Here is a 25,749-nt window from a genome sequence, read left to right on the forward strand (position 1 = left end):
AGACAATCTTTGCAATGCTGTGAAACTGCTTTTTTGAGCTTTTGGTTTAAAAAGTGACAGGAAGATGTCTGTGTTTGAAAAGTTGTCATCGCTTTTAGTAGTATTGGCGTATGAGCAGGTGTTATCAAGTTACCAGCTTTGCTAGGTCTTCCATTTTCCCTGTGCTGGAAGAATGCTGATGCAAAAAATGTATCTATACTGTGCTCTTTAAATGCCAATCTGGAATTAATATTAAGTATCAGAAGGAGTGGTAGCTTTGCATAACAACAAATCATGATCATGGTCTTTTGATCCTAGTAATTATAGGGAAATGAGTGTGAGGGCTCTTGATTTTTCCATTTTTCTCAGCTCTTTAGCTGACTGTTCTACAACACTAAAGAGACATCCTGGCAGTAAGTGGTGGCTTTTTAATGCAATACAGAAGTGTTTTAGACAACAGTATATAGCACCAAGTTCGTGGATTTCTTCCTGAAGTTGCTGATGGAACTGTATGTATCTGTGTTTTATCTAGGTATGATGTTCTCTGTTGATAGGAATAGTTGCTGTTAGACATAGGAAGTGCTGCAAGTCATAAGAGTGCAGAAAAGTATTTATAGTAGTGGTGGTGTAGATGCTAGAATTTCCACTAAGTGGGGATTCTAAGTAAAGGAATACTAAGTAAAGGAATATTGGCAGAGGGAAAGAAACTGTATAGTTGTTTTTGTTTACCTTGTGTTTGTGGAGATGTTAGCATACATGTAGACTATGGTTTTCAGAGCTTTTGGTTGTGCTTTTTGAAATGAAAATGTAAGTTAAAAACTATTTAAAAGGAACGGACTCCATTTGTCATCAGGGCCTACTTGAAATGGTTTGAACAGCATTGATTGTAGAACGAAGTGTGAGCAATCCTGGCTGAAAGGAATAGTTGCTACATGAAATAGTTATTTCTGGTGTGGCTCCCTCTGGTGCCCACAGAGGGAGCAGGTGAATGCCAGTGTTACACTGCTTCATGGAGGGGAGCAAGGCTTGTGCTTGTCCAGAGAGGTTGTGGATGCCCCATCCCTGGAAGTATTCAAGACCAGGTTGGATGGGGCTTGGAGCACCGTGCTCTAGTGGAAGGTGTCCCTGCCCATGGCAGGGGAGGTTGAACTAGATGGTCTTTAAGGTCCCTTCCAATCCAAACCATTCTATGATTCTGTGCTTGCTTGAGGAATTCTCAGTTCCTTCTAACTTAATGCCTAAAAGCCTGAAATAGGTGGGATAATTATTTTCCAAGATCTGAGTATTGCCTGGTCTCTTTTGATGTGCAACAGGACAGATTGTGAACCTCAGGCAAGGTGGGAGTTCAGCTGTTTGAGAAATAAAGTGGCACAGAGAGGGGTGACGGGGGAAAAAAGTTAAATGGAAAACAAAGAAATCTTGCTCTTTTAATCTGTCTTCCTCATGCTGCTGAAGTGAAGGGACTTGCTTGTTCTTAAGAGTTTCACAGAAAATCAGTTCATGATTGGAGTATTGGTTTGCTTGTATATCATTTTAGCCAATACATGATTCATGCCCAGAATTTTGTAAGCAAGGGTTGAGAAGGGCAGAGGTTTTCAGTGAAGTAAATGGTGGTGGTTTTAGACATGAAAATAACAGAAATTAAGAAACAGCTTTTTCTCTGTGTGGTCTATAGTTTGGTGAGAGAGGGTTGGGAAGAGGAATAATGAACTGTAAGTCCAGGTCATATTCTTTTGAAGGATTTGAGTAGCTGGAAATCGTTGCCATGCTAGCAGCTGCAGTTACTTGTGGAGATGACATAATGGTCATTTGAAATGGCAAAATAATGTCGAATACAATTGCAGGCAGTGTAAGGGCAGTGATAGTCAAGGAGACCAAGGTTTGTTTACAGTCACACAAAAGCAGTACTGCTTGATTGGTCTTGGCTCAGTCTCCTAACAATTTTTGAATTGTGGTAATTTAAATGACACATACCTGTCCCCTCTTATCCATGTTGAGAGTGTGACTGTTGTTTGTTTGGCTGTGGATTCACCATGGAATCCACTTCAAAATACTGTTTACTCCTAGTTTTCAAAAGGTAACCTTAAAATGAAAGGAGTGTGAATCCAAGCAAGTGCCATGTTGCAGAAAATGAGCTAATTTGCAAACTTCTTCCCTCTGTTCATTTTAAGGGGCTTGTTTATACTAGCTGAAGTATGTAAAGTTAAATGTTTGAATGGTCAGGATAATGCTGACCATGGTACAGAAAGGCCTAAAAAATGCTGCTGTATTGCCATAATGCTTTCCATATCTCTCAGCTGTTGCAGTCAGTACCAAAATAAATAGCATTGCCTCCTAGAGTTTGAATTTGTTTCCACCCTTATTTGCAGAGAAACATGCAGCTTTTGCTTAAACAGTTACCAAATTTAAAGGCTCAGAGGGTCACAAGCTTATGCGCATAGTAATCTATCACTGTCTCCACCCATCTCTTCCCTTTTTATTATTAATAGAAGAACTCCTGTTTATTTATGGTTTTCTGAAAGACTGTTTTAGAAGCAGGAGGACATTCTCTGCTTTAGTTACTTTAAATGTCGACTGTCTTTGAAGTCCCTAAGTATTAATGTCCTTGTTGAGGAGACTTAAGCTGTAATTATATATATGTCTCATGCTAAATATTTTAATTTTGATTGTTACTGTCAGAATATTTATGTACTACCTTCCAGCTGAACTGGTAAATATTTAATGCTTTTAAACCAGAGTGAAACTTTCTCCTGTTTGTCATCTGTCATATTGTGGTATTTTTTCCCTGTCCTGTCCTTTACCACAGGTAGAGCTTCTGCTCTGTAGCAAATTTTGTAAGAAATGCAAATACTGTGGTGCAGTAATGATATAAATATGTACTGATGCTTCAGTAACTGTTTACACCAAGCACAAAACCATTTACAAATGTTACACTGTGAGGGTTTCTCATATCTGGGAAATACAGAGAGATGCAGTATCCCTGTGCAGGGTACTTGCACCCTATTTTGTAATTTTGTACCATGGACTGAGAGAAACCAACTTTACTTAAGGTAGCTTATACATGCATGAATTAGGTAAACATGTCTGCTGTATTTAATATTAATGTATTTTCCTTAATTAATGTTTTATGACTGCTGTGAACACCTTTATTCTAACACACTAAGTTTTCCATGTTTCTTTGCCTGCTTTTTCAACAAAGAGGATACTTCTGACAAGATGGATGGTAAGAAATTGTTTAGTCTGTCCTCTAATTCTATTAAATGTTTAATAAAGTGTCTTTTATGTAAAAGTATTGATGTTTAATATATATGTCTGTTTATTAACAAACTTACTATGCTGTTTTCATTAACCCATATGAAATTGTTGTCTTAATATATGTTGTGTTATTGCTGTATTTGTCAATATTTTGAATGATTGTGTCAGCAGCAGAAACTTTATCAGAAATTGGGCATTTCTCCTGTTCTTTAAAAGAAGCTCTAATCATTACAGAGCAATTCTGTGATCAGTACATGCTGCTTTTTAACTAGGTCAGTTCCGGCATGTTTCTTAGTTTTACAATTAAAGTCAATTTTCTTGACTTGATAGAACAGCAGTGGGAGAGCAGAAGATGCTTGACCATATAATTAAGGATTAAAAAAACCCCAAAGCCTAAATCTTCTCTATCAAAATCTATTCTAACTATGTAATTTTATGTGTCTGTAAATCCTGTAATGCAATGTAATTCTATTGAAAACTTGTTTGTGAAGAAGACCTACATGTTAAAATAGCTTACCAAAGGCTCCACCTAAGTTTTGGTACTTGCTTTTTCTTAATTTTCTCCATTATAAGCACATGGAGGGGCTGCAAAGCAGTTGAGAATCAGGCTTCTCATAGCAGTTGTCTGTTTCAGGTGTGTGTAGTGCTTCCCATACTATAAAGTGACAGTCCCATCTTAATGCCCAATGATTCTAGTTCTAATTTATTGCTTCAGAACACTTAACAAGCACTTAAGTTTGTACGAACAGTTTACTGCTTACTTCATAATTCCTGTCATATATTCATTAACAGTATGTGTTTCAAAGAATGAGGAGATTACTGGAAGCAAAGCAAATGGTATTTTTCGTAGAAATTAAAACAGTAAGAAGGTAGATTTCTCAAACCCAGAATCCTGAATCATTTTAAAGCACAGATACTTGTTGAAAGAATTTCAGCTGGTTTTGAGCATCGAAGATGGGAAGCTTACTTTAATAAAATGAGGAGCGTTGGTACAGCATAGTAGTTTCTGTATCACTTAATTCCACATCAGATTTCCTTATGTTGCATATGATAGGATTTATTTCTAACTTTTTATAAGCACCTAGTTTTGAGGTTTTGCACATTGTCACCAGCAATAAAAGTTCTTAGGGCCATGTGTGCAGGTTTTTTCTGTTGTTCAGAGCAGTAGTCGCAGCTGATAGTGTTGCACATACCTGTTTAAAAATAGTAGGAGAAGTGCTGAGCAACTGATGACAGTAGTGGGGCAGGATGGTTTCTAGGGGATATCTGTAGATACGATGTGTGAAATGGCATAAACACAGCTTAGCTCTCCAGCTGTAGTTGTATGATAGAGCTGCTCTGATCTAACCACCACCAGAAGGAACTAATAATTTTTCCTGTTCCCACTAATCTTGTCCACTTGTTCTTATCTCTTCTTTCATTACTGCCTTGTATCAATCACTATAGGTGAACAAACTCTATAAAACTGACTTCATAAAACAAAAGGGAATAGTATTCTGTTATTTAGCTCTTGGAGTTCCCAGTGAGACTTAAGCTGTCCAAACCAGGTGGTAGGTAACACAGAGGTGCAGAGAGGAGGAAGAAGTGGAACCATCTCTTTTAGGAGCAGCTATGTGTTAGCCTGGCTTAGGTGTTGCATAGAACCTGCCTTCCAAGATCCAGCTCTGGCAGGATGTTGGATTTGGAGGGATAGTTTAGGGTTTGGACTTCTGAGGATTTTGTGGGGTTTTGTTTTGGTTTTTTAAACAAACTGGCAAATAATCTGGAAAACCTCAAGGCTCTCCTACATCCATACTACTGTGACTCTTTTTTCTGAAGAAGCATTGAAATTTGCACTTAATTGATTTTTTAGAGGGAGTTTTTATAAACAGTGCCTTGAAGATACTATAACAAGAGAAAGTCATAGCCAGAATTGTGGAAAGAGCTAAGTTTAGGCCAAAGACACTAACAGATGTTTTCATTGTTGTAGTTCTCTTGCAAGGCAGAAATGTCAGAGAATGAAAACAAAAAGAAAAGTAGCCTTTGATTTTTGTGAAGCATTTAACATTTTTATCCCTACTGATATGAATTTAGAGAGAGGAAGAACTGCTAATTAGACAGCTTCCCCTCAATTCCTAGTTCCTGATGTCAGGAAAAAGGCTTGTCTGACACTCATTTTGTCATAATCAAGCCTTGTTAAGCTTGGTGTGCTTGTTTAAGTGTGATCTGATTTCAGCAAGCTTATATTCCTTTCACTTCTCTGAGCAAAACCTGATCTTGTGCATGTAGATCTTCAGAGTAATCCTGGACTTAATTCAGAGAAATCCTCCTCACTGGCAGTTTGTATCAAATTGTCACTGTGCAGTGTGGGAAACACTGTCCTTTTGTTTTTCTCTGAGGTAATCTGTAATGGTATGTTTTATATTTTCAGAAGAGCTTGCACTGCAGTATTTTTAATGTCTGGTTTTGATCTATAAGTGTCTTTTTTTTGGACTTATCTCATGGATGTAATTTTGTCTATTGACTTTTTTGTGGCTTTGTAACAAATTTGGAAGGCAGTGCTGTGCATTGTGTTCTTGTAAATCACTAACAGTGTAGTATGGTTGTTTCTTGATTTTGCTTCAATTCAGTTACAGACTTGCAGCGTAAGAACTTTAGCTCTCTTGACTTGATAAAATTTGTCAAGACTCCTAAGATTAATCTCAAAAAGGAATTTGAGAGATACAGTATTGTTTGGAATATCATGTATTTTATTATTTTTTCTGTTTAGGAACAGCTTCTGAAGATGGTAAGAAATTGTTTTGTTAGACAAGCTAATATTTTCAGCTTCATGTTTTCATTGATACAAGTTAAGCTTTCAAAGTAGAATATGGTCTTTCTGGGGCTTTGTGGAGGTTCATAACAGATAGCTTATGCATCTAATACTTGGTTTACATGTATTTTTAAAATTCTTTTGCTTTTATTTTAATTCTCAAGTACTCATCTGCAGTAGAAGTGTCATTGCTTAACATTTCTGGTGTGAAAATACACAGGCTTCATACTTTTGCATTTGTTTCGTAAAGCAAATCTTGTTACAGTATATTTCATCAAATGTGTTCATGCTCTGGGAAGCAGGTGCTGCTATTACTCATCTCTTTGAGACTTGGGAGCTAATTTTCAGTACGCTGTTAACATTAAACCTGTTATTATTGAATGGATGTATTGACTCCAAATGAGTTAACAGTTCATTTGCCTCACAGACACAAACCGGTTTTTTACACTGATAAAATTGAACCAGGTTCCAAGTGATAATTTAACATAGTATTGAAATAGTGGCACTCTGTATTCCTAGGTTTTGGGGCCAAATTCTGAATGCAGTTACATGCCTTGCAGTCTCAGCACTCAGTGGGAAAACATTGCCATTGCACGGGGATAACTAGTAGAGTTTGGACTGGTTAATCTAACCATTCTTGCTAGCATATTGTTTTCTAATATTTTAGTGAATAACCTTCTTTATCCTGATTCTCTTCTTATAGACTCTCATCTATGGGTATTCCCTCTACTTGGATGAATAATATTAACTTGGTTGGTCTCCAAATTCTGCTGTGGAAAGCCTAAAGAGGCTAGAACTAAATAGCAGTCTGTGTACCTAATTCTTCTGGGTCAAATACTGACTCTTAAGTGTCTACAAAATATTTTAATGATGCTGGGTTTAAAAGTGGATTACTTGTTGAGCTAGATCCACCCTGTACAGACTTTTGGGGGTTTGTTCATGCAACTAAGAAGAATTATGGTTAGCATGGGTTTGGTTTTGATTTCATTTTTGTGTTGTTTGAGAGATTGGTGCAGGACACAACTCAATATTTAAAAAAATGATATTTCTGTTACCTATCATTCATCCAACTGGGGTCTTCCATTCCTTTTTAATTTAGTTGTATATGCTGGATGTTACGAGGAACATGGCTAACAATGCTGAAAGGTTTAAGCTAAAACCAAGAGTTTGGCATTCTAGAGAGAAGTCGATTTGTTGTTTTATTTGTAGATGCTCTATTTAATCTGTCTCTTCCTCAGTTCTTCCATCTGTTGAGGAGAGTAGTATTTCTTTATATCATGTTGCTGCTGAGAAGTACTCAAGTGTACTTAGTCTTTACAATATACTTTGAAAGGTTTGGGAAATCTGGTAGAAGTCTGTAGGACTGTGGCCAGGAAAACAGAATCTCAGTAATAGGAAAGCTAGTATTTAGGTCTCTAAAACAAGGAATGAAGTTATGAAGAAACTGCAGAATCCAATTCAAAAGAGTCAGCATAAGTTTTTTAGTTTTATGACAGGAAAAATAGAACCACAAGTGATCATGAGAAGACTGTACCTGATACAGCAGCAATAGCACATGCACTGCATTTCGTATTTAATAAACTTCCCCTTTTGTAATGTAATCAATTCATGTAGGAAGAAAGAACTAGCTTGTTAGTTCAGGGTGTTTAATTGATGAAGTGTAAATAGTTTACAGAAATGTAGCATCAGAGAAGTATTTTGATTCCTCAACTGTTAAATCCTTCAAGGTGTTCAAATTTCTACTAATTATCCCAAGCAAATTTTCACCAGTTGCGTAACATTACGCTTCTTTATCTACAGAAACTTAAGAAAGTATTAGTAAATGCTACTGATACTTTGTTTCCTACAGGACTGAAAAACTGATTTAATACCATTTTTCTTTTATAGGTCGTGTACGAACAAAGCTTTCAACCCCTTCTCTTGGTTTTGGAAGTTCTAAAACAGATTCCAGAGGACGGAGTAGAACCAAAGTGGTGTCACAATCTCAGCGTATGTATTTTCTGTTTGCCTGTTGTACCCAGTAAAGAGGCCAAATTCTTAAACATATGTTCATTGACCAATGGCTACAGTCAAAGTTAAATTTTTTAAAAAAGCTACATACTGAGTTGTTGTTCTGTGCCTTAGGTTCATCATCGCCAGACAAAAATGAAGGTATTTTTTTCAGTGTTTTGGGTCAGTGGTATTTGCATGCTTTTCTAATTCATGTTGTTTTTCTCTGGACAAAGTACTAGGTTAGGCCTTAGTTTGCCAATTAAATTAGATAATACAAGAGGAAGTGAAATCTACCCTTAAATTCTGTCTTCATTTATAACTTCTCAACATTCTTTTCCCCCCGCTTTGTGACCTCCCCAGCACAAAAGACCAGTGAACTTAGGTATAACACATGGACAAGTAATACAGAAGAATGGGTAGGCTCAGTGGTGTCCTCAGTGTTACCTGCAAAATCTAAATTTCCACGTAAAAAGAAAAGTTGTACTTTATCCAGAAATACCCATTTTCACTTTAAGCTGAGCACTGCTCTAGCTCTTGGATATATACTCCTTTTTTTGTATGACAGCTCTTCACTTAACTCTTCTTTGGAGTTAAAATACTAAATCCTCAGTTTACAATCAATTACTTAGCTTATATTTAGTCAAAGGGTTAAACCAAACAATTTAATGTATGCCAGCTAACCCACTGTAATTTTCTATGTGTATTTAGTAACCAAAGCAGATGTGACATCTCCAGTCTAGCCAAGCACTTTCTCATTAATTAAAAAGACCTGATTACCTCCCACTCTTTGGCACTGGCTGACCTACAGCAATTTGTCCACGCATCTGATGTGTCTCCAACAGACATTTTTTGACTAAGCTCTGTAGCATTCTCAGGTCCTTATCTTTGTCCAATTAAGTGAAATGCAATGAAATTAATGAAAGGAAGACAAATTAGCAATAAAAGTAAAATAAACTACCCAGTCCTATAATTTGTCAAGTCTAATGTTCTGAACCCAGTGAATTATACTGGGTTTGCAGTTTACAATACAGTTATTTTGCTATCACTAACTATATCCACTTTCTTTTAATAAGACCCCTTTATGATGTGTTTAATGGCAGAAACATTTGTCTTCAGAGCAGTGACTGCTTTTATCATAAATAGAATGAATTTAGAAGTCAAAAAAGCAGGTTAGAAGCGGTTGGGGTGGGTTTTTTCCTGTTAGTACTCGCCATTCAGTTTTGCATTACTTCACTTCCAGCACATACAGTTGGATCAAACCTGATCCAGTGCTTGCAACTTCCTGTGAAACAAAGTTTTCAAACATTGTGAATAGATAAATAGAGCATTATAAAATCCAGCAACAGAAGCTCCCTTAGGAGCTTTGACAGTGCTCTAATCCCACAAGTGTTTGTGAGATGAGAGCTTGAAAACAAGCCTTGTTATTGGCAGTGACAAAAGTTGTGCAAAACTTGTTTTATGCATTCAGTGTTGAGATGCCTACACTGTATGATAAGCAAAGAATATGTGAATTAAGAATTTAAGAGGGAGGGAAGATAACAGTTCCATCAAATCACTTTGCCCCCTCTATGAAAAGCTATAAGCAGTGTCTTAAACACCTTTTTTCATTAGTATTAGGAAAGTTCTGAATTAAGCTTTTTGAATATAGTTTTGTACTTGGAATAGATTTGGTAAATTCTTAAAAAGTGTAGGTGTTTGATAAATGACTGTGGGAGGGGTTAAATTTAGTTGGCAGTATAAGACTTCTGTGATGATCATTGTCATATAATATTAACTAAACTGTATATTCAGAGAAACAAAATGAAGCCTTTTCAGTTTTTTTACTAATGACAGTTTTTCCAAGAAAAGTCAATTTTGCACAGTACTAATGTCTAGAGAGATAAGTTAAATTGATATTGAGATAACTAGCTCTGACTACATGTGATGATGTGTGAAAATTAAATGCATGAATGCAACTTTACAGCCTTTTATTACTACTTCTGTTCAGAACCGTTTGCTTCAAATAGCTCATTATAACCTGTCAGTGGGGGAGACAAGAATTCTGAGATGTTTTAAGGAAGATAACAGGGCAAATACAAATGGACAGGCGAAGGAGAATTCTCAGGCACTGTATGCCAACTATTTGGGTGATGCTTCTCTATGTGACTGAAAATTTTCACAGCATTGTGTGAAGCGTGATGCTTGATGTTTCCATACAGGGGAATTTTTAGTTCCCTTGCTTATATAATGAGAGAATAGCTTCATACTCGATTTAAGCTTTTATTTTTTTTAAACACAGATGCTTTTTTAACTTTTGGGTTCCAGCTATCTTTTGTTCAAAGATCATTTTATGAAAGACTTGCAAATTTGAATGCTTTGACAAAAAATACCTTTTTAGGGTTTCAGAAGCCCTTTACCCTTCTTCTTCTGTTTTTAAATTGTAACACAAACTAATTATTCTTATCTATGGAAAAAATATGGAAAAAAATGTAACCATTTTTTTCCTCTCCTTTCCTGTTTGATTGTCAGGTAATTCAACAGGGTGTGATAAAATTACATTATAGTCTTCATTCAGAGAATTTCTGAATGGAAACAAATTCTTACTTTTATACTTCAGATTAATTTTAAAGAAGAAAACCTGAAATTCTCTGCAAGTCTTTTCAATTGTGCCATTGTGAGTTTGGTTTTTTTTTTGGTCATCCACCGCACCTGCAGCTCAGTTCCTTTACTGTTGTGTCTCAAAATAAAGAGTTTTGACCTTGTGTGTAATTTTTGTTCAGCTTTTGAATTTCTTGAGCATTTTTGGCAATGTGATATTCTTTTAAAGTAATATGAAGCCTACAGTTTCATGTTTAATTGAAATGTAATTCTTCAGCGTTATTGAGTTGTTGATTAGAAAGCTGAAGAATTGTAATTTGCTTGTGCAGCTTTGCTTCATCTGCTTTGTACATAGCATCTGAGTTTAATTCTTCAATTGTGGAAGCTACTTAAAAGCACTGCTTTAGCATAACCCCCTTGTGGCTTTTTTCCTGTGTGAAATGACTAAAGCTTTCTTATTTCCATTTGCCATCCATTTTTTAATCTGCTCTGCTCCCTCCCTCTTCACGGATTATAAATCCCTACCCTAATCCTGCCTTTACACTTGTTCAGGATCACAGTCTGCTAACCCCATTGGTGGTAAGAGTCTACAGAATTTGTGTATCATTGTTTGATCACCTGTTTGACATATCTCATCGAAGGACCCTATTCAGCAGAAATTCTGGCATTTTTTTTCCCACTTGCTGCATGTAACTAATTGGGTGTAATCCTTATGTTGAAAGCAGTAGAGATGGAAGAAACTTGTCATTTTGGAATACTGCCTGAACGATAATTCTTTCATCATTCAGTTCACTTGGATCTACTCCTGGTGGTAATACCAACAAGACTATGCCATTGCTGTTATGAGCATAATGTTGTCAGGGTATTAAAGCTTCATTTGGTTTATTTATACTACATGGGTTACACTTTGCAGGTCAGACTACAGGAAGATGAAGTATTAGAGAGGTTGCATTTCTTCTGTATATTCTGGGAAGAATAGTTTTTCAGGTTTCTGACCTATTAAAATCTTCTATAAGTCTCTGGCACAGTGCAACCTTTGACAATAATTTTATCGTTTAAAGAGATAGGAACCAGGAAGAAGGCATAGTAATACCAGGTCCAGGTTGAATTGCCCTGATACGAAGAAACTGCCAAACCTTTAATTTTTGCAGATCACAGCAATTTTATAGCTTCACTTATTCTTTTGTTGCTATAGAATTTGTGCTTGTTTTTTTCCAGGCTGTGTAATATTTTATTTATCATTTCTGCTGAATAGGTCCACAGTTTGGAAAAGGGATTTTGCTAATTAATCATTTGAAGTTTGAACTCAAACAATGAATCTGAAAGTATGTGCATGGTACATAGTTTTAGACTTCTCCCTTCTACTCAGCATATATTTTATTTCGTTTGGGGTTTTGTTTCTTTTCCCATACAGTCAAGCTTTAGTCAACTTGTATATTTTTTTTAAATGTACCTCATAAGAAGTAATCCATGAAATTCACTTGAGATGTTGCATGTGAAGTCTGTAGATGTGATAGCATCGCTGTGGTCATACAGTTACCTGACTATTTTATTGAGATTAACGAGGAGTTCAAATATGTATGTAATTAACGTTTGGTTGAAATTCTGTTTTGCTTTTGAGTAAGTCAGACTTCTCAAATTCTGCAGCTGAAAGCAATGTGTCTCCTGGTGGCATAAATTGATTATAGCTAGAGAAGAATGGATTCTGTGTTAGGACTTAAAACGTAAATGTTTTGTAGCTGAAATACTAAAATTAGGGATCAGTGACCACAGTTTCTGGTAGCAAGTACAGCATATCTGGAACATTTACGGGGCTTTGTAATGTACAGCTTTGATTAGCAAAAACATAAGACATTTAAATCTGTCTAAATCCATTTTTTAGCTTGTTTAAAGCTAATTGAAGATTTTGTCTAACTTGTGGGGTAACCTCCACAGAAAGGAACATGAGCATTTTGGTTGTCTTCAGTGACGTTTTATCTAACTTCAGAAAATAGTGCTTGAAGATCCCATGCTGTTAAAAGCAAGGGAAAAGAGGTTAAATGTTAGGGAAATTATGTTATTTTATTACAGCAATGGTTGCATTGAAAGAGCTGGGATAATTATGAAATCCTAGTTGCTTCCATTAGCTTTCTGACAGTTTGGGTGTTTTTCTATTTTAAGAAAAAATGTGATTAGTGAGACCACATAGCTTAAAAAAATATTTGAAAACAGCAATGTTCATGTTAGGGACAGTGGAACTCTTGATCAAGTCTAGAAATATTACTTATGGTTTCTTAAGTTTAATTAATGCTGAATACCATGTCAAGTGTTTGCCTGCATTGATAATGTTAACTACCTTGTATGTAGTACTCTAGGAACTGGAACCAAGGCATTCTGTTTCATACTTTTACCTTGTAAGTTTTTCCTGATCATTTCAGTCAATCACCACTTTCCTACTAACTTTCAGCTTTGTTTTCTTTTTTTAACCATGGTTGTGTATCTTCTGTGCTGTTAACTTATATTTATTCATTTATATCCTTCAGCTGGCAGTAGATCTGGGTCTCCTGGAAGAGTTTTGACAACAACCACACTTTCCACCATGAACACAGGAGTTCAGAGAGTGTTAGTAAATCCTGCAGCTGCACAAAAACGAAGCAAAATCCCACGGAGTCAGGGATGCAGTAGAGAAGCTAGCCCTTCTAGGCTGTCAGTAGGTAAGAATCACCAGACAACTCTTGGTTTTTTTATAGCCCTTCTTACTTTAAGTACTGCGTATCTACAACTTGTATTTAGGTATAGGTGGATGAATAAAACAGACTAGATACTGATAATCTAAAATGTGGCTGTTTTCCAAGGCTGGTCTGTGACATACAAGACAGTCTTAAATTGAAGCTGAACTTGAAATTTTTACTGTCAGAATGCAGTAGTTGTTCTTTTTCTCAACTCCCTTTCTTCCTTCTCTTTCACTTCTTTTTCACTTCATCCCCAAAATACCTACATCCATTGTATGAAAGTGTGATACCATTCCAAAAGTATTTTCTTCATTACTTTGTGTTCTATGTATGTGTGCGTGGACATGGATCCTGCTATGATACTAAAGTGAATGTATCTTAAACCTCACAGGATAATCTGATTACACTTCATTGCAAACAACATTGTTGGAAAATACCAGTTGATTTTAATGGCATTGCTGCTGTTCTTTGTTTTGTATTTTTTTTATTTTTACCTTAACTGCATTATTTTTTTTCTTCTTTAGCAAGCTATGGATTTTGTCATTTGCATTACTGTTGATTAACTTGATCTTGAGCACAAATTCTGAATCAGTACTCAGTGTTACTTGTTTTTCCTCCATCCTTTCGAAAAGATTTTCCCACCATTCTGTAAGGAGTTGATAAACTCCCAGGTTGAGCTATGCAAGGCAGTAATTTCATTGAACTAGCTACACTTAGAATAATCCAACTCAATCAAGGGAGTCTGTGGAAACAGTTATGACTTAAAATGTGACATAACCATCAATGTCTTTTCTTAGAAACACGTCTTTGATCTTTCTGCAAAACAGACTTGCATTAAAACTGCAACTTTTCTTATGTCTTCTCCCTTCTGTGCTGCTGTTTGTCTGTACCCTGAATCATACTAGCACGAGGCAGCCGCATTCCTCGGCCTAGTGTGAGTCAGGGGTGCAGTCGGGAGGCCAGCCGTGAAAGTAGCAGGGACACGAGCCCTGTCCGCTCTTTCCAGCCCCTAGGTAAGTACTCAGAGCCCCTTGTCGTGCATGGCTGTCTCTGCCCCTCGTTGCGTCCACCTAATGAATCCATGCCTCCTTCATTTAGCTTGTAGCTGGCCACTGTGTTTTCCCTTCCTTTGGCTCTCTCCCCACTCACTGCGATGGAGAACTGACCAAATGTGTGAATGGGCTGCACACTTGAAAAAGAAATGCGTTGCTAATGTTAGTCTTACCTTAAGTACCAGGTCTAGAGAGGTGTGTGATAGACAGCATCTAGATACCTTTTTTGACAAGGCATTTCTGCTTTTGGAAAGCTTTTTAAGTGATGTGTTTCTCTTGTTATTTCAGCACTCATTGCTTGGGTGCACATAGGTAATCCATTTCTCAGTGACCTGCTGGAGCAAGGAACATAGTGTGGCTGTCATCCTCTGCCTTACCTGCATCAGCAGCTGAGGGCAGCTATTCAAAGTTGCTCCCTAGTCAAGGAATCACTTTGGTGTAGAAGAAGAAAATACACTTCATCGTGTCTCCTTAGCTAAGTTGTCATCACTTATTATGTGAAAAAATTGTAAAATTTTAACGTTTTGCTGTTAAAACAAGTAAATACGATGGGACCAATCTATTGAAGCAAAACTGTGTTCTGCAACTATTTTCTAAATTCAGTCTTCCATTTTCTAAAGCTGAATAGGGCAAGTAGCAAAGTCCATATACATGTAGAAGAACAGTGTACAGTTCAGTCTGTATAGAGCAAGTGATAAATAATATATGTAGCAGTTGTTACATAGGGAAGAAGAGGAATTAAAAATTTACCATTCACATGCATAGTTACATTCAGTCCTCATTTCTACAGCTGCTATAAGCAAAAGTTTTGCTTTCACTTAGTATTTGAGCTTATTGGTCTGACACTCAAAAGGTTTCGTGAGATTGTTGAGCTGTTTCTGAAAGATAATAAGGTGTAAGAATATTAGTTTAGAATTACTTTGACGTGTTGCTGGTTGAGGATTGGGGAAGCTTCTCATCTCCATTGTATCCTTGTCAAGGTTAATATGAAGTGGGTAGTAAGTTTTGATTACAGTCTTTTTACATATTAGGTTTATGGGTTGGGTTTTTTTTGATTGTGTGGCAATGCCAAACAGTCTCCGTAGAATTGTATCTGAAGCTGATCTTTTTTGGTGTTACCTTTGTCTGAAATAGTCTGCAGTATGTATCCTCCTTATTTCATTTGGTCAAGTGTAGCTTACAGTTGAGGACTTTATAATATTAGCTGTTCAACACAGTCTGGAAATAGTAACTATCTGGTTTCTATCTCAAATTGAGGCACCCAACTGTACTCCTGATTAGCATTGGAAGTCTGTTGTGGTCTGTTAAGGCAATCTGCTTCTTGTCAGCCGTGGTTTTATTGGGAGAGTACAGATTAACTGAATGGAAGCTGTTTCAGTAACTAATGCTAGTTTGCCCAGGTGCTGTTTAATTGGAAAATTATATTAAAAGTAGACATTATGCAGGATCCGTTAGTAAACTTTTATCTTTGACTGCAGCACAGCAGGAGAACTGTTATGGTACATACATGACTTCTCATAAAAACGAGGGTATTTTGCAGATCTCTTTGTGCTTCTTTTGCTGCCTTACAGCCTGATCTCAGTTGCATGCAAGATCAGATTTGCATTTTATAATGGATCGAATACTTGCTAACTAAAGAAATCTGTATTGAGCCAATGCCATAGGATATGTTACTGGGATAAGATTCCACTTGAGGTTGTATTTTCATTTATGTAGTTCAGTTTTTCAATTCAGGTATCATAACAACTACCTGTACAAATAGGTGGAATTTTCTGATAGCACAGAGAATGCAAAGTAGCATGTGTAGGAATCCAGCATTGTATAGAAAAAAGGCAGCTACACCTGGAATAAGTGAGGATTCCTTCTGCTATGACTTCTGATTTGAATTATGTCAGATGTCATTCAGTGGTTTTGGACCAATTTTGTCTTGTGGGATGCTATTAACTTCTACCAAAAATAATAAATTTAATGTTTTTTGGGGCTACAAATAAAAGATGAAATAAGGCAGATTCAGCTCTGTGTAGCTGAAGACAGTTTGGCATGGGGTTGGGGGTGGTGGGAGGGAATGTAGCTTGTATTGCTTCTCATTCTCAGCACAGGAGTTTTTGCTTACACATTCTAAGCCCTTTGGGCATAAAATGACCCAAATGCTGCATAAGTGCTTCACGGTATACATTGGTATGAAGTGCTTATGTATCCTCACATCTCAGTATAACATGATAAACTGAGAGGTAAGAGACACTGAGAAACAAGTTATTTATCATAGATATATATGGAAGTGCCTGTTTTTCTGTTACATATAGCGAATATTAAATTTTAGAATAGTATATTTCCCTTATTTTAGCTGAAAAGGTATCTTACTGTGAGTCCATTTAAAATCTTGTTTTGATTCATCTTCAAAAAAGTGAAACAAAAGTAAATACTTGTACAATTTCTGCAGTTTAATAAGTAATATTCTTGAAAATATGCTTTGGAACAAGGTATGTTTCATCCAATATAGTGCTTTCTTTCACTGTCGTAAAAACCTGTCCAGCATATTTCAAATATATATGGGGCAGGATCCTTTCAAGCTATATGCCTGAAGTTTGAATTTTTAATTGTACTTTCAGTTTTCAAGGCTTGTTGATGGAAAGTGAAGAAGTTTTTATCCCATTAATGGTTGTATTTAAAGCTCTATCAACCTATGCCTATGTTTTGACATCCTCTGTCCTGTCTCCTTTTCCATACTTTCTGAAGAACCAAGTGTTCCACAAAGCATTACTTGCAAAATAAAAGGCCCTAGCTAAGCATCTTCGTGCAGGATTAGTTATAAATAAACTTCATTGCTGCATCTTATGTAAGGAGTAGAGAATTTAATGCTGTTTCTGGGGTCGTTGCAGGAGTTAGGATCATTTTGGACTGCGCTCAGGTTAAGAGGTGTTCTTCTCCAAAAGTTATTTGGTCCATTACCTGATTCAAATCAGACTCTTAAATGGTCTTTGTTAATCAGAGTAAAGGATGATTCATTTGATTCATGGTTTCTATTTATACTGCTTTATGTATCCCAAAGGTGTAAAATATTTGCATTTACAATCATTTATAAGATTAGATCAGGGGTTTATGCCACTGTGGGTGGGTATGTGTATTCAAATTAAAATTGTAATTTATCTGGTGTTAAAATTCTAACTTAAGTGAACTGATGAAAGAAGATTAATTGTTTAAGGACACAATTTAAAAATTACTTCATTTAAGAAAGAAAATACTGTCAATGGCAAGTCAACTTCTTTAGAATCACTAAAAAACAGTTTTATACAAGTGCCACAAGGAGAGGAATACTGTTTTATTCAACAATCCTTAAGTATCTTTGTTTACCAGTTTCCATGACTTAAATATTAATGAGCTATGGTAAATAGCATAAGTGTTTTATTTCTTTAAACAAAACAGTACAAATGTGAATTATTAATTGTATCGAATTTTTAAAAACTTTTAATTACAATTGGATAATTCTAACTTTCATTTGCATAGTGGTGAGTTTTACCTGAGGTTGAGTTATCTGCACATAGGCAAGAACTCAAGGTGATACAGATTGTCAGCTGCTGACACAGCAGGTTTGTGCAGTAGTCACTTTTTGCAGATAATGTTTGATACATGAGCTCTGGCTCTGACTTGAGCACATGGAATTGAGTTAATTCTGTAATGGAAGACCAGTATCAGTGCACTGATAACTTAGATGTTTCTGATGATCCTGTGTGTGTGTGTGTGTGTGTGTGTGTGTACATGTGTATTTGTGCGTTTTTCCTTCTTTGAACTGAAACATACTTGCTTTTACCCTGCTCTTAATCATTGAAATTAAAACAAATTATGCATGAAATGTCCCATGTACATAAACCTATATAATCATGTTCTGTATAATCAAAGAACTTCTCTGAAGATTCTTGCTTCTGTGTAATACTCGGTTTCTTGTGCTTAAGCTGAATCTTTTTTGATAAATATTCTCTTGTTCATCTGAGCAACTATTGCAGCACTTCGATTCCATGGTCATAGATAGGGTTTATATAATCCTGTTATTGCAGCTTCCAGACATCACTCCAGATCCACTGGTGCCCTCTACGCTCCTGATGCTTATGGGGCCACAGGTGAAGGATGAGTACACTTTGCTGTCATCTGTGCAGTCATCCTGGATTATTTTTTTTCCCCCCACCCACTTGGTTATTCTCATAGTTCAGTTTTAGAAAGCATTATTTATATTAATTTGAGTTTTGTGGTTTTAATAATCCAGATAGATGTGTTTATGTTGCTAGATTTTGCCTCTACCCTCACCCTCCAATGTTAATCCTTAACAGCAATCATTTTATTTTCACTTGCAGAAGAACTTTTTTTAGTTTGCCATATTTTTAGTACTTGTAGAGCATTCTTTATGCATGTAGTTTCTAATCAGCAGTCGCAATAGCCTTTCTATCATATTTGCTTTCTTTCTAAATGAAAACAAAAACCCAAAATGAAGAAGACATTAATTTTAAAAAATAATAAATAAAAAATGAATGGTTCTTTTAATTAAAACCATTGTTTTGTAGGGTTTTTTCCCATGTGGTACTGGAATAGAATATTTGTACATGACTGTATTTTTATGTAGTTTTTTATATACCATGAAAGACTTCAGAATACAAATAACCAGTATTTTAGCCACTATATGAATTATTAAAAATGTTAAGCAAATGTTTTTCTTCTGCTTGGGTTTTTTTCAAGTGACTGTGATATCAGTGTCCCAGATTGCTCTTCTGACTGAATTCTTTATATTTATTTTTGTTGTTGGAACAGGTGCTGGCTTTGGAATTAGTCAGTCGAGTAGATTGTCGTCATCAGTTAGTGCTATGCGAGTTCTGAACACAGGTTCTGATGTGGAAGAGGCAGTAGCAGATGCTTTGGTAAGAATCTCACACTTAACTTTTGTAGGTTGCAGGCTCTTAAAATGTTTGGTACCTGTGCATTAAATTATGCTAGAGAACTTGTCATTCATTACTTTATTGCCTTGTTGGCAGGGAAAGAAAGAGAAACTAAATTGCTGGAGCTGCAAGTACTGAAATTTTTGTTTCCTGCAGAAGTTTTAGCTTTTGAGAGATGTGCTTTTTCCATGGCAGACAGGAAATAGTCTTGGGCTATTCCGTTGGAGTGGCCCAAGGAGCCACTTGAGCAGGAAGCACTAACCAGTACTACCCAGCAGGTTCCCACAACAGCTGGTTAATCTTGTAAGAGCTGGGAATTATGACAGCTGAAGGTCTCTGCTGACTGGGTTCCATTTAAAGTTTTTCTGTCTGACAACATGTGAGATTGATGCTGAAGAGAGAAACCAGTGGCTGGGCAGGCAACATCTGGCAACTTTACTTTTTGCTTTCTTCTGTTTTCAAAATGTTGCACTAAAGTGAAAACTGATTATGCCATTCTCCTTCTTAATTTCAACTGCTCTTTGGAAGGGTGGGTTTGTCTCTTCTACCTCTCTGCCCCAATTAGCCAAACTGAACACATCATCTGTTCTACTGTTCTGAAATTTACATCAGCATGCTGAAATCTTCAATTAACTTAAAATACTGATGCTATTAATCAGATACATTTTATCAGGTATTGTATACTATTTGCATATCATTAAATACTTGTAAGTACCTGTTTTCTAGTTATCAGAATGCTTTAAGGAAATGGCTGTTTCTCTGTTTTAAGAAAAAGATTAGTTTGAATGTTAGTAAGAAACACAAATTAGACTCCAGAAGCTAATTATAGCCAGATATAACTGGCTATAGAGAAACAAAATTTCAAAGGAAAAAATCTGAAGAACTGTCATATTGTAACATGGCAATTTATTGATTTCTTGGTTAATCATTTTTTCTTGACACATGAATTTAAAATTTGCCCTCACTGGCATAGGGAATAGGATATCTGTGAAATCCTAAGAGGTCATGGTGAAACTGAGTGGGTTTTCCCCTTTCTGGTATTATAAACATGCAAAAATTTTATAGCGTAGTTGGAAAATGCTGGTTAGTAAACTGGAAGTCAGTCTGGATTTCAGAGTGGCAAACAGTAGAAAAATTGCATGGAAGTTTCTGGCTATAATTTTGAAGCCTGTCCTGTAGGTTTATCCACATTGATGCTTCATGAAGAGTGTCTTTAGTCCTTTAAGCAGCCTCCTAACTTAAATTTAGTTGGGCAAAGTATGTAGTAAGGATGTAAGTTAAGGAGAAAGTCATGTTTCCAATGACTGCTCTTGAGGCTTGAGTGTGTGTAGCTTTGTTGAAGCAATAACATTTGTTCACAGAAACTAGTTTATATTGCCTGAGTCCAAAATACCATGATAGTTCTAGAAATGCTATCAGAAAGTTAGTTTATATATTTTAACTAGAATCTGACATTCAAAGAAGGATCAAGAGCCACAACATTTTATTACTGCAGTATTTGCATGCCTGGTTCTTTGCCATGCTGTGAATGTACTGATTGTCATGTATAAACGGCTCCATTTAGATGGAAATCTGGTTATAAACACCCCTGTGGTTATCTCACAGACTGAAGACTCACCCTCATAACAGTGTTTTTAAAAGGTAGAATGTAGAGTCCTGACAGATGTAATATAAAAATCAGAAATACTCCAGATTGTATTGCTATTTTTATGATATGAAAATACTCAACCAATTTTAATTCTGCTTAAGCCTAAGGGGTTTCAGTCTTCTGTTTTGAATATGCTGCATGAAATGCAGCTATGATGGTGATCTTTGCATATTTTTATGTCTTTTACTTTAGTACAGTTCTTGGCATTTCAGAGTATTTTAGAAACATTTTTTTTCCTTATGGTGTCTCTTTTCAAAAACCTGTGTCTGTGATTTTTTTTCCTTCCTTTATTCCCTTACACATGTATGTAAGCATGTTCTGTTGACAATAAGCCTGTATTGACTGGTTTGTATTGTGATATCCTTGAAGTTAATCCATGGTTAAAAGTGAGAACCCTGTGCCAATGGCAATGGTTATTAAGGGAAAAACAGTCACACTACTGCTTTTTGGAGCATGTAACAAAACTGAATTTTCAACTAGTAGCTTCAACTCCAAAATGTGAATGGCAAGTGCTGTTTTGCAGTGGTGTGTTTTTTTTCTTCTTGGGATAAATAGCTTTTTTTTTTTTCTCTTGTTCTGTTTTGTTGGCTTGGTGTTGTTTTTAAGGGATTTGGGATTTTGCATGATGTAATTAATTTTTTTATACAACTTTGCTGTAGCAATTTGTTGCAATGACAAAATTTAGATATTGAGGTTAAAGACAGAGATGGAGAAGTTGATGAGAAAAAGAAGTTTAAATGAAGGTTTCATACCTAGGTAACAACTGACTGCATGTGTTAAGTATTCATGCTCAGGTATCTAAGACACAAAGATTTTAACAGAGAAGTCTTTGTGACCAACCAGCAGATGATATATTTCCTTGGAAATGGAAGCTTAGCAAACTACTTTTTGGCAATGCATGGTATGCTAATCAGATACAGAGTGCTAAGAACATAATTTATAGTAAGACTAAGTGTTGTCCAGTGGCAGGGAGTTTACTAGTCAGAATGCTGCTGTGCCTTACCTTCCTGTTCTCAATTTCTGTTTCTTTTCAATAATTTACTGCTAACAGCTCTTAGGAGACATACGGACTAAGGTATAGAAACTATTTTTCTTCTTCAGTAGTTTAATGTTTTGATATTAATATGTTTGATACAAAGTAAGTTAAAATCATAGAATATGTGGGTTTAGACTTGGTTCCTATGTTCTGTAGCATATATAAAGCTATTAAGTTAAATAACTAACTTTCAACACAGTCTTTGTCACCTTATCATGCAGTTTTATGGGTTCTTGCAAGTAAACCTTACGTTAAAATGTTTCGTCAAACATATGTCTTCTGAATTTGCTTTGCTTTTATGTTTGGAATACTATGCAAGCCATACTTCTTTAAAATATATTTATTAACTTGGTTTGACCTGCTGAGCAGTTGGAGCCATTTGTCACTGCAAGGGGTATGGGTCACACCAATTATTTGAACTGTAGATCTTTCTGCTGATGTTGGGTATGTTATACTGTCTCTTTGAAAATCATTGCTAATGTGGAGTGTTTCTGTACAATAGAAGAAGCCTGTGCGAAGGAGATATGAGTCCTATGGGATGTACTCAGATGATGATGCCAACAGTGATGCATCAAGTGCCTGCTCAGAAAGGTCCTATAGCTCCAGGAATGGAAGCATCCCAACATACATGAGACAGACCGAAGATGTGGCTGAAGTCCTAAATCGCTGTGCCAGCACCAACTGGTCAGAGAGAAAAGAAGGCCTTCTAGGCCTGCAAAACTTACTGAAGAACCAGAGAACATTAAGGTAAGAAGACATGTTAGTACCAAAAAACCCACTTTATTGAAAGGTTGAAGAGGCAAGGGAAGTAGGGAAGGAGGCTAATGTTGTAAAGAATGCAGAAAGCTGGGGAGAGAGAAAGCATGTGCATGTCTGTGAGAGTAAGATGCGGGAAGGAATGAGGAAGCTTTTGTCACTTCTGGCTACCAGTGTATATTTATGTACTAGTGTATGTACTGTGTTTAAAATCAAGAGAATTCTTGCAATACAAAAGATTCCTAACATGCTTGCATCTAGTATTGTTGGGAAAGCCTTTGTTTTATTTTTTACCTTATAATTCATTTTTTGTTATTAAATTTTTTTGCCTGTTTATTCAGAAGGAGCTGTGTACTGTATGTTACTAAGAATACTTTTTTCGATATCTGCCCTCTTAAAATAGTTGGCAATGGTATAATACATGAGACAGTTGAAAGAGAGCTTTCTAGGTTTAAAGTCTCATTTTAGACAAAAACTATTGCACTTTTATCCATGTGTTAAACAAAATGCTTTACTTCATTTACTAGATTATTTGATTCAATATTTACAGACGATTTCACTGATTATTGTTCCAGTAGTACTAGCAGGGGAGTTGACTAATGTATTGTTGTCACTTTGACAGTCGTGTTGAGTTGAAAAGGTTGTGTGAAATCTTCACAAGAATGTTTGCTGATCCTCACAGTAAGGTATGTGTAGGTTTTTCTTATTTTAAGTAAATGTTTGAAAACACATATTAACAGAAAGGCAGTTGTGGTGAATTATGTCAATGGTATTTGCACATGTAAAATTTGACAAACATAAGTAGTTAATGGTATCAGATTGCAATTCATTTAATTTGCAGTTTTGTGCAAATTATTTTCCACCTTTCTTTGCAGAATAATTGGAATTAATTGAGAGATTAGTGTCATATAAAATACATTGATCAGCAGTTCATGCTCAAAATTTGTGTTTTTAAGAAGTTATGTTTCTTACAGAGGCCACTTCAACATGAGTAAAGATTTTTTCTCAATTAGTAACAAAAGGGTGTGCAGTAATTTAAATTAGGAAGTATTCTGCCAAAACCATACATAATTGGATTAAACTATGCCAAATGTCTGCTTACTTATTTTTCATGGTATTTTGTATTATCGTATCTTGTGATGTCTTCGTTGAATTTCATAAATAGGGCCGGCAGTGGAGACTGGTAAATAATTTTTACATTATTTTAGTATTCAATAAGGAGACTATACTTCAGTATAAATGTGATGTTTTATTCAGTTTTACCTAGGTAAAGACTCAGATCCAACAAGGAAAATAATCTGTTTTCTGAGATCATCAAAATCTCTTTAACTGAGTTCCTTCATTTGATAGTATTTTTACACTTTTTGTGGGAGGTGGGTTATTAGTACAGCTTGATATATGTCACAATTTTTTGTAGCAGAAGGGCTGCAGACAAGTAAGGAGCCTAATAAATGGTATAATGTTAAAAGAAATGTGTAATATCCTATTTTATTTGAATTATAGTCTCGTTTGGAAGAAACCTTACCTTTTTTGTTGAGTATAACAGGTCCCACTTTGTGTCCATATTTCCGAATGGATAAAATGATAACCCAGATAAAGTCAGAGCAAAGCATTAGTTCAGAAGTACTGGCTTTTCCCAGCAGAATCCTGAAAAACTACCTTGATTATGCAATATATTTTGCATATTTTGAAGTCTCCCTTATTGCTACAATGGAAAACTAAATTCAAACTGATGAGAAGTCTTGACAGGTTAACTTACTGTTCATCTGTCCTCCCTGTTTTTCCTGCTGTGAAAAGTGACTTAGCTGCCATCTCTGACACCATGTATTTTAGGAAAAACTTGGATTGCACACAGCAACATGATATTAAAGTTGCTCACTTGCTGCAGAAATCTGAAAGAAAAGACTAAACCATGCAGTTAAGGAAAAGAAAACATTCCATAAAAATGTTGAAATATTACTGGTTTTTAAATGAAGTAATGACAAAATCGTGGATAGTATCTTGGTTTAATTTTGCTTGTTCTTGTGCTAATTGATAATGTAGCAATGTAGGTCTGAGAACTGCCCTGGAAATTTTTTTTTTAATGAAGGAGTCAGGGAAGGATAAAGAGAATGTTCCATAATTTATTTGTATGTGTCAGAAGAGCATCTTACCTTTGCATTAAGCTTTTAGCAATGTTGCGTCAAGTTGTTACAGCTGACTGTTTTCTTTTACTGGGCATTCTTGACATGAAATAATGTCACTTTGAGTTTGAAAATTTGTCCTGTGTTATAACACATGTGGTGCTTGTTCCAGTCATGGAAATCTCGCCTGCTGTTTGGTGTTGCAAAACTGTTAACGGTAATCAATGTATTATCAGAAGTATCTTTCAAATATTGGGAGTTCATGAGCTGTGATTTTTTTTCTTATCACACACATACAGCTACATAAATATCATCTTAGGCTCTGCTCAGGTGTCTGTACGAATTATTCTGTCATCACTTTTAAGGTTTACTTTATCATGATAGCTGGATGTAGGTAGTTGCATAGAAAAAGAGAGTAATAACATTTGGAGGAGAAAATGGGAGAATGATTTGAAGGACATGCCAAGTGCTTATTTGAAAAATACATTGGGTATCCCAATAAAATTACTAAATTGATCATAAAGGTTTGAAATACCTTTTTTGTTTTATTTTGTTTTATATTCCATACAGGAACTTTGTATTGATGGCCACTAATTTGTGTGTTTTTATCTTTTTCCCTTTTTTGTTGTTTCTTTTCTTTTGTTTTGGTTTTGTTTCATTTTGCATGCTGTCCCCTGTGTTGGAACTCTCTTTAGAGAGTAAGTTGGTTCGATATTTGTTGGAAGCCTAACCTTACTTGCATGAATGTGCAATTAACCCTTTTTCTCTATTTTTCTTCCCCAAAGAGTTCATGCAGTGTCAAGCCTTTTGCAATCATAAAATGCTATATACAATTAGCAAACTGTGTGGCAAAGTTTCGAGATGTGCTTTATCTACTAATTAACTGATATTGTTTGGTTATGCATTC

The 25,749-nt window shown here is 35.8% G+C and overlaps 1 protein-coding gene across 1 annotated transcript in view; it reads left to right on the plus strand.

The window, feature by feature from the left end:
• CLASP2 (cytoplasmic linker associated protein 2) overlaps nt 1-25,749 on the plus strand; it is a gene marked incomplete at its 5' end in the record, with an annotated part of 86,772 nt that overhangs the window by 34,040 nt on the left and 26,983 nt on the right. Inside the window, 10 exons of the mRNA XM_009084257.1 lie at nt 3,181-3,202; nt 5,984-6,001; nt 7,913-8,014; nt 13,117-13,287; nt 14,211-14,318; nt 19,155-19,261; nt 21,979-22,002; nt 22,466-22,710; nt 23,342-23,405; nt 25,255-25,257. Coding sequence (XP_009082505.1) covers nt 3,181-3,202; nt 5,984-6,001; nt 7,913-8,014; nt 13,117-13,287; nt 14,211-14,318; nt 19,155-19,261; nt 21,979-22,002; nt 22,466-22,710; nt 23,342-23,405; nt 25,255-25,257 — 864 coding nt within the window. The remainder of the gene's footprint in view (nt 1-3,180; nt 3,203-5,983; nt 6,002-7,912; nt 8,015-13,116; nt 13,288-14,210; nt 14,319-19,154; nt 19,262-21,978; nt 22,003-22,465; nt 22,711-23,341; nt 23,406-25,254; nt 25,258-25,749) is intronic.

Source organism: Acanthisitta chloris, unplaced genomic scaffold, assembly GCF_000695815.1.
Source record: "Acanthisitta chloris isolate BGI_N310 unplaced genomic scaffold, ASM69581v1 scaffold2521, whole genome shotgun sequence".
In the NCBI taxonomy this organism is placed as follows: Eukaryota; Metazoa; Chordata; class Aves; order Passeriformes; family Acanthisittidae; genus Acanthisitta; species Acanthisitta chloris.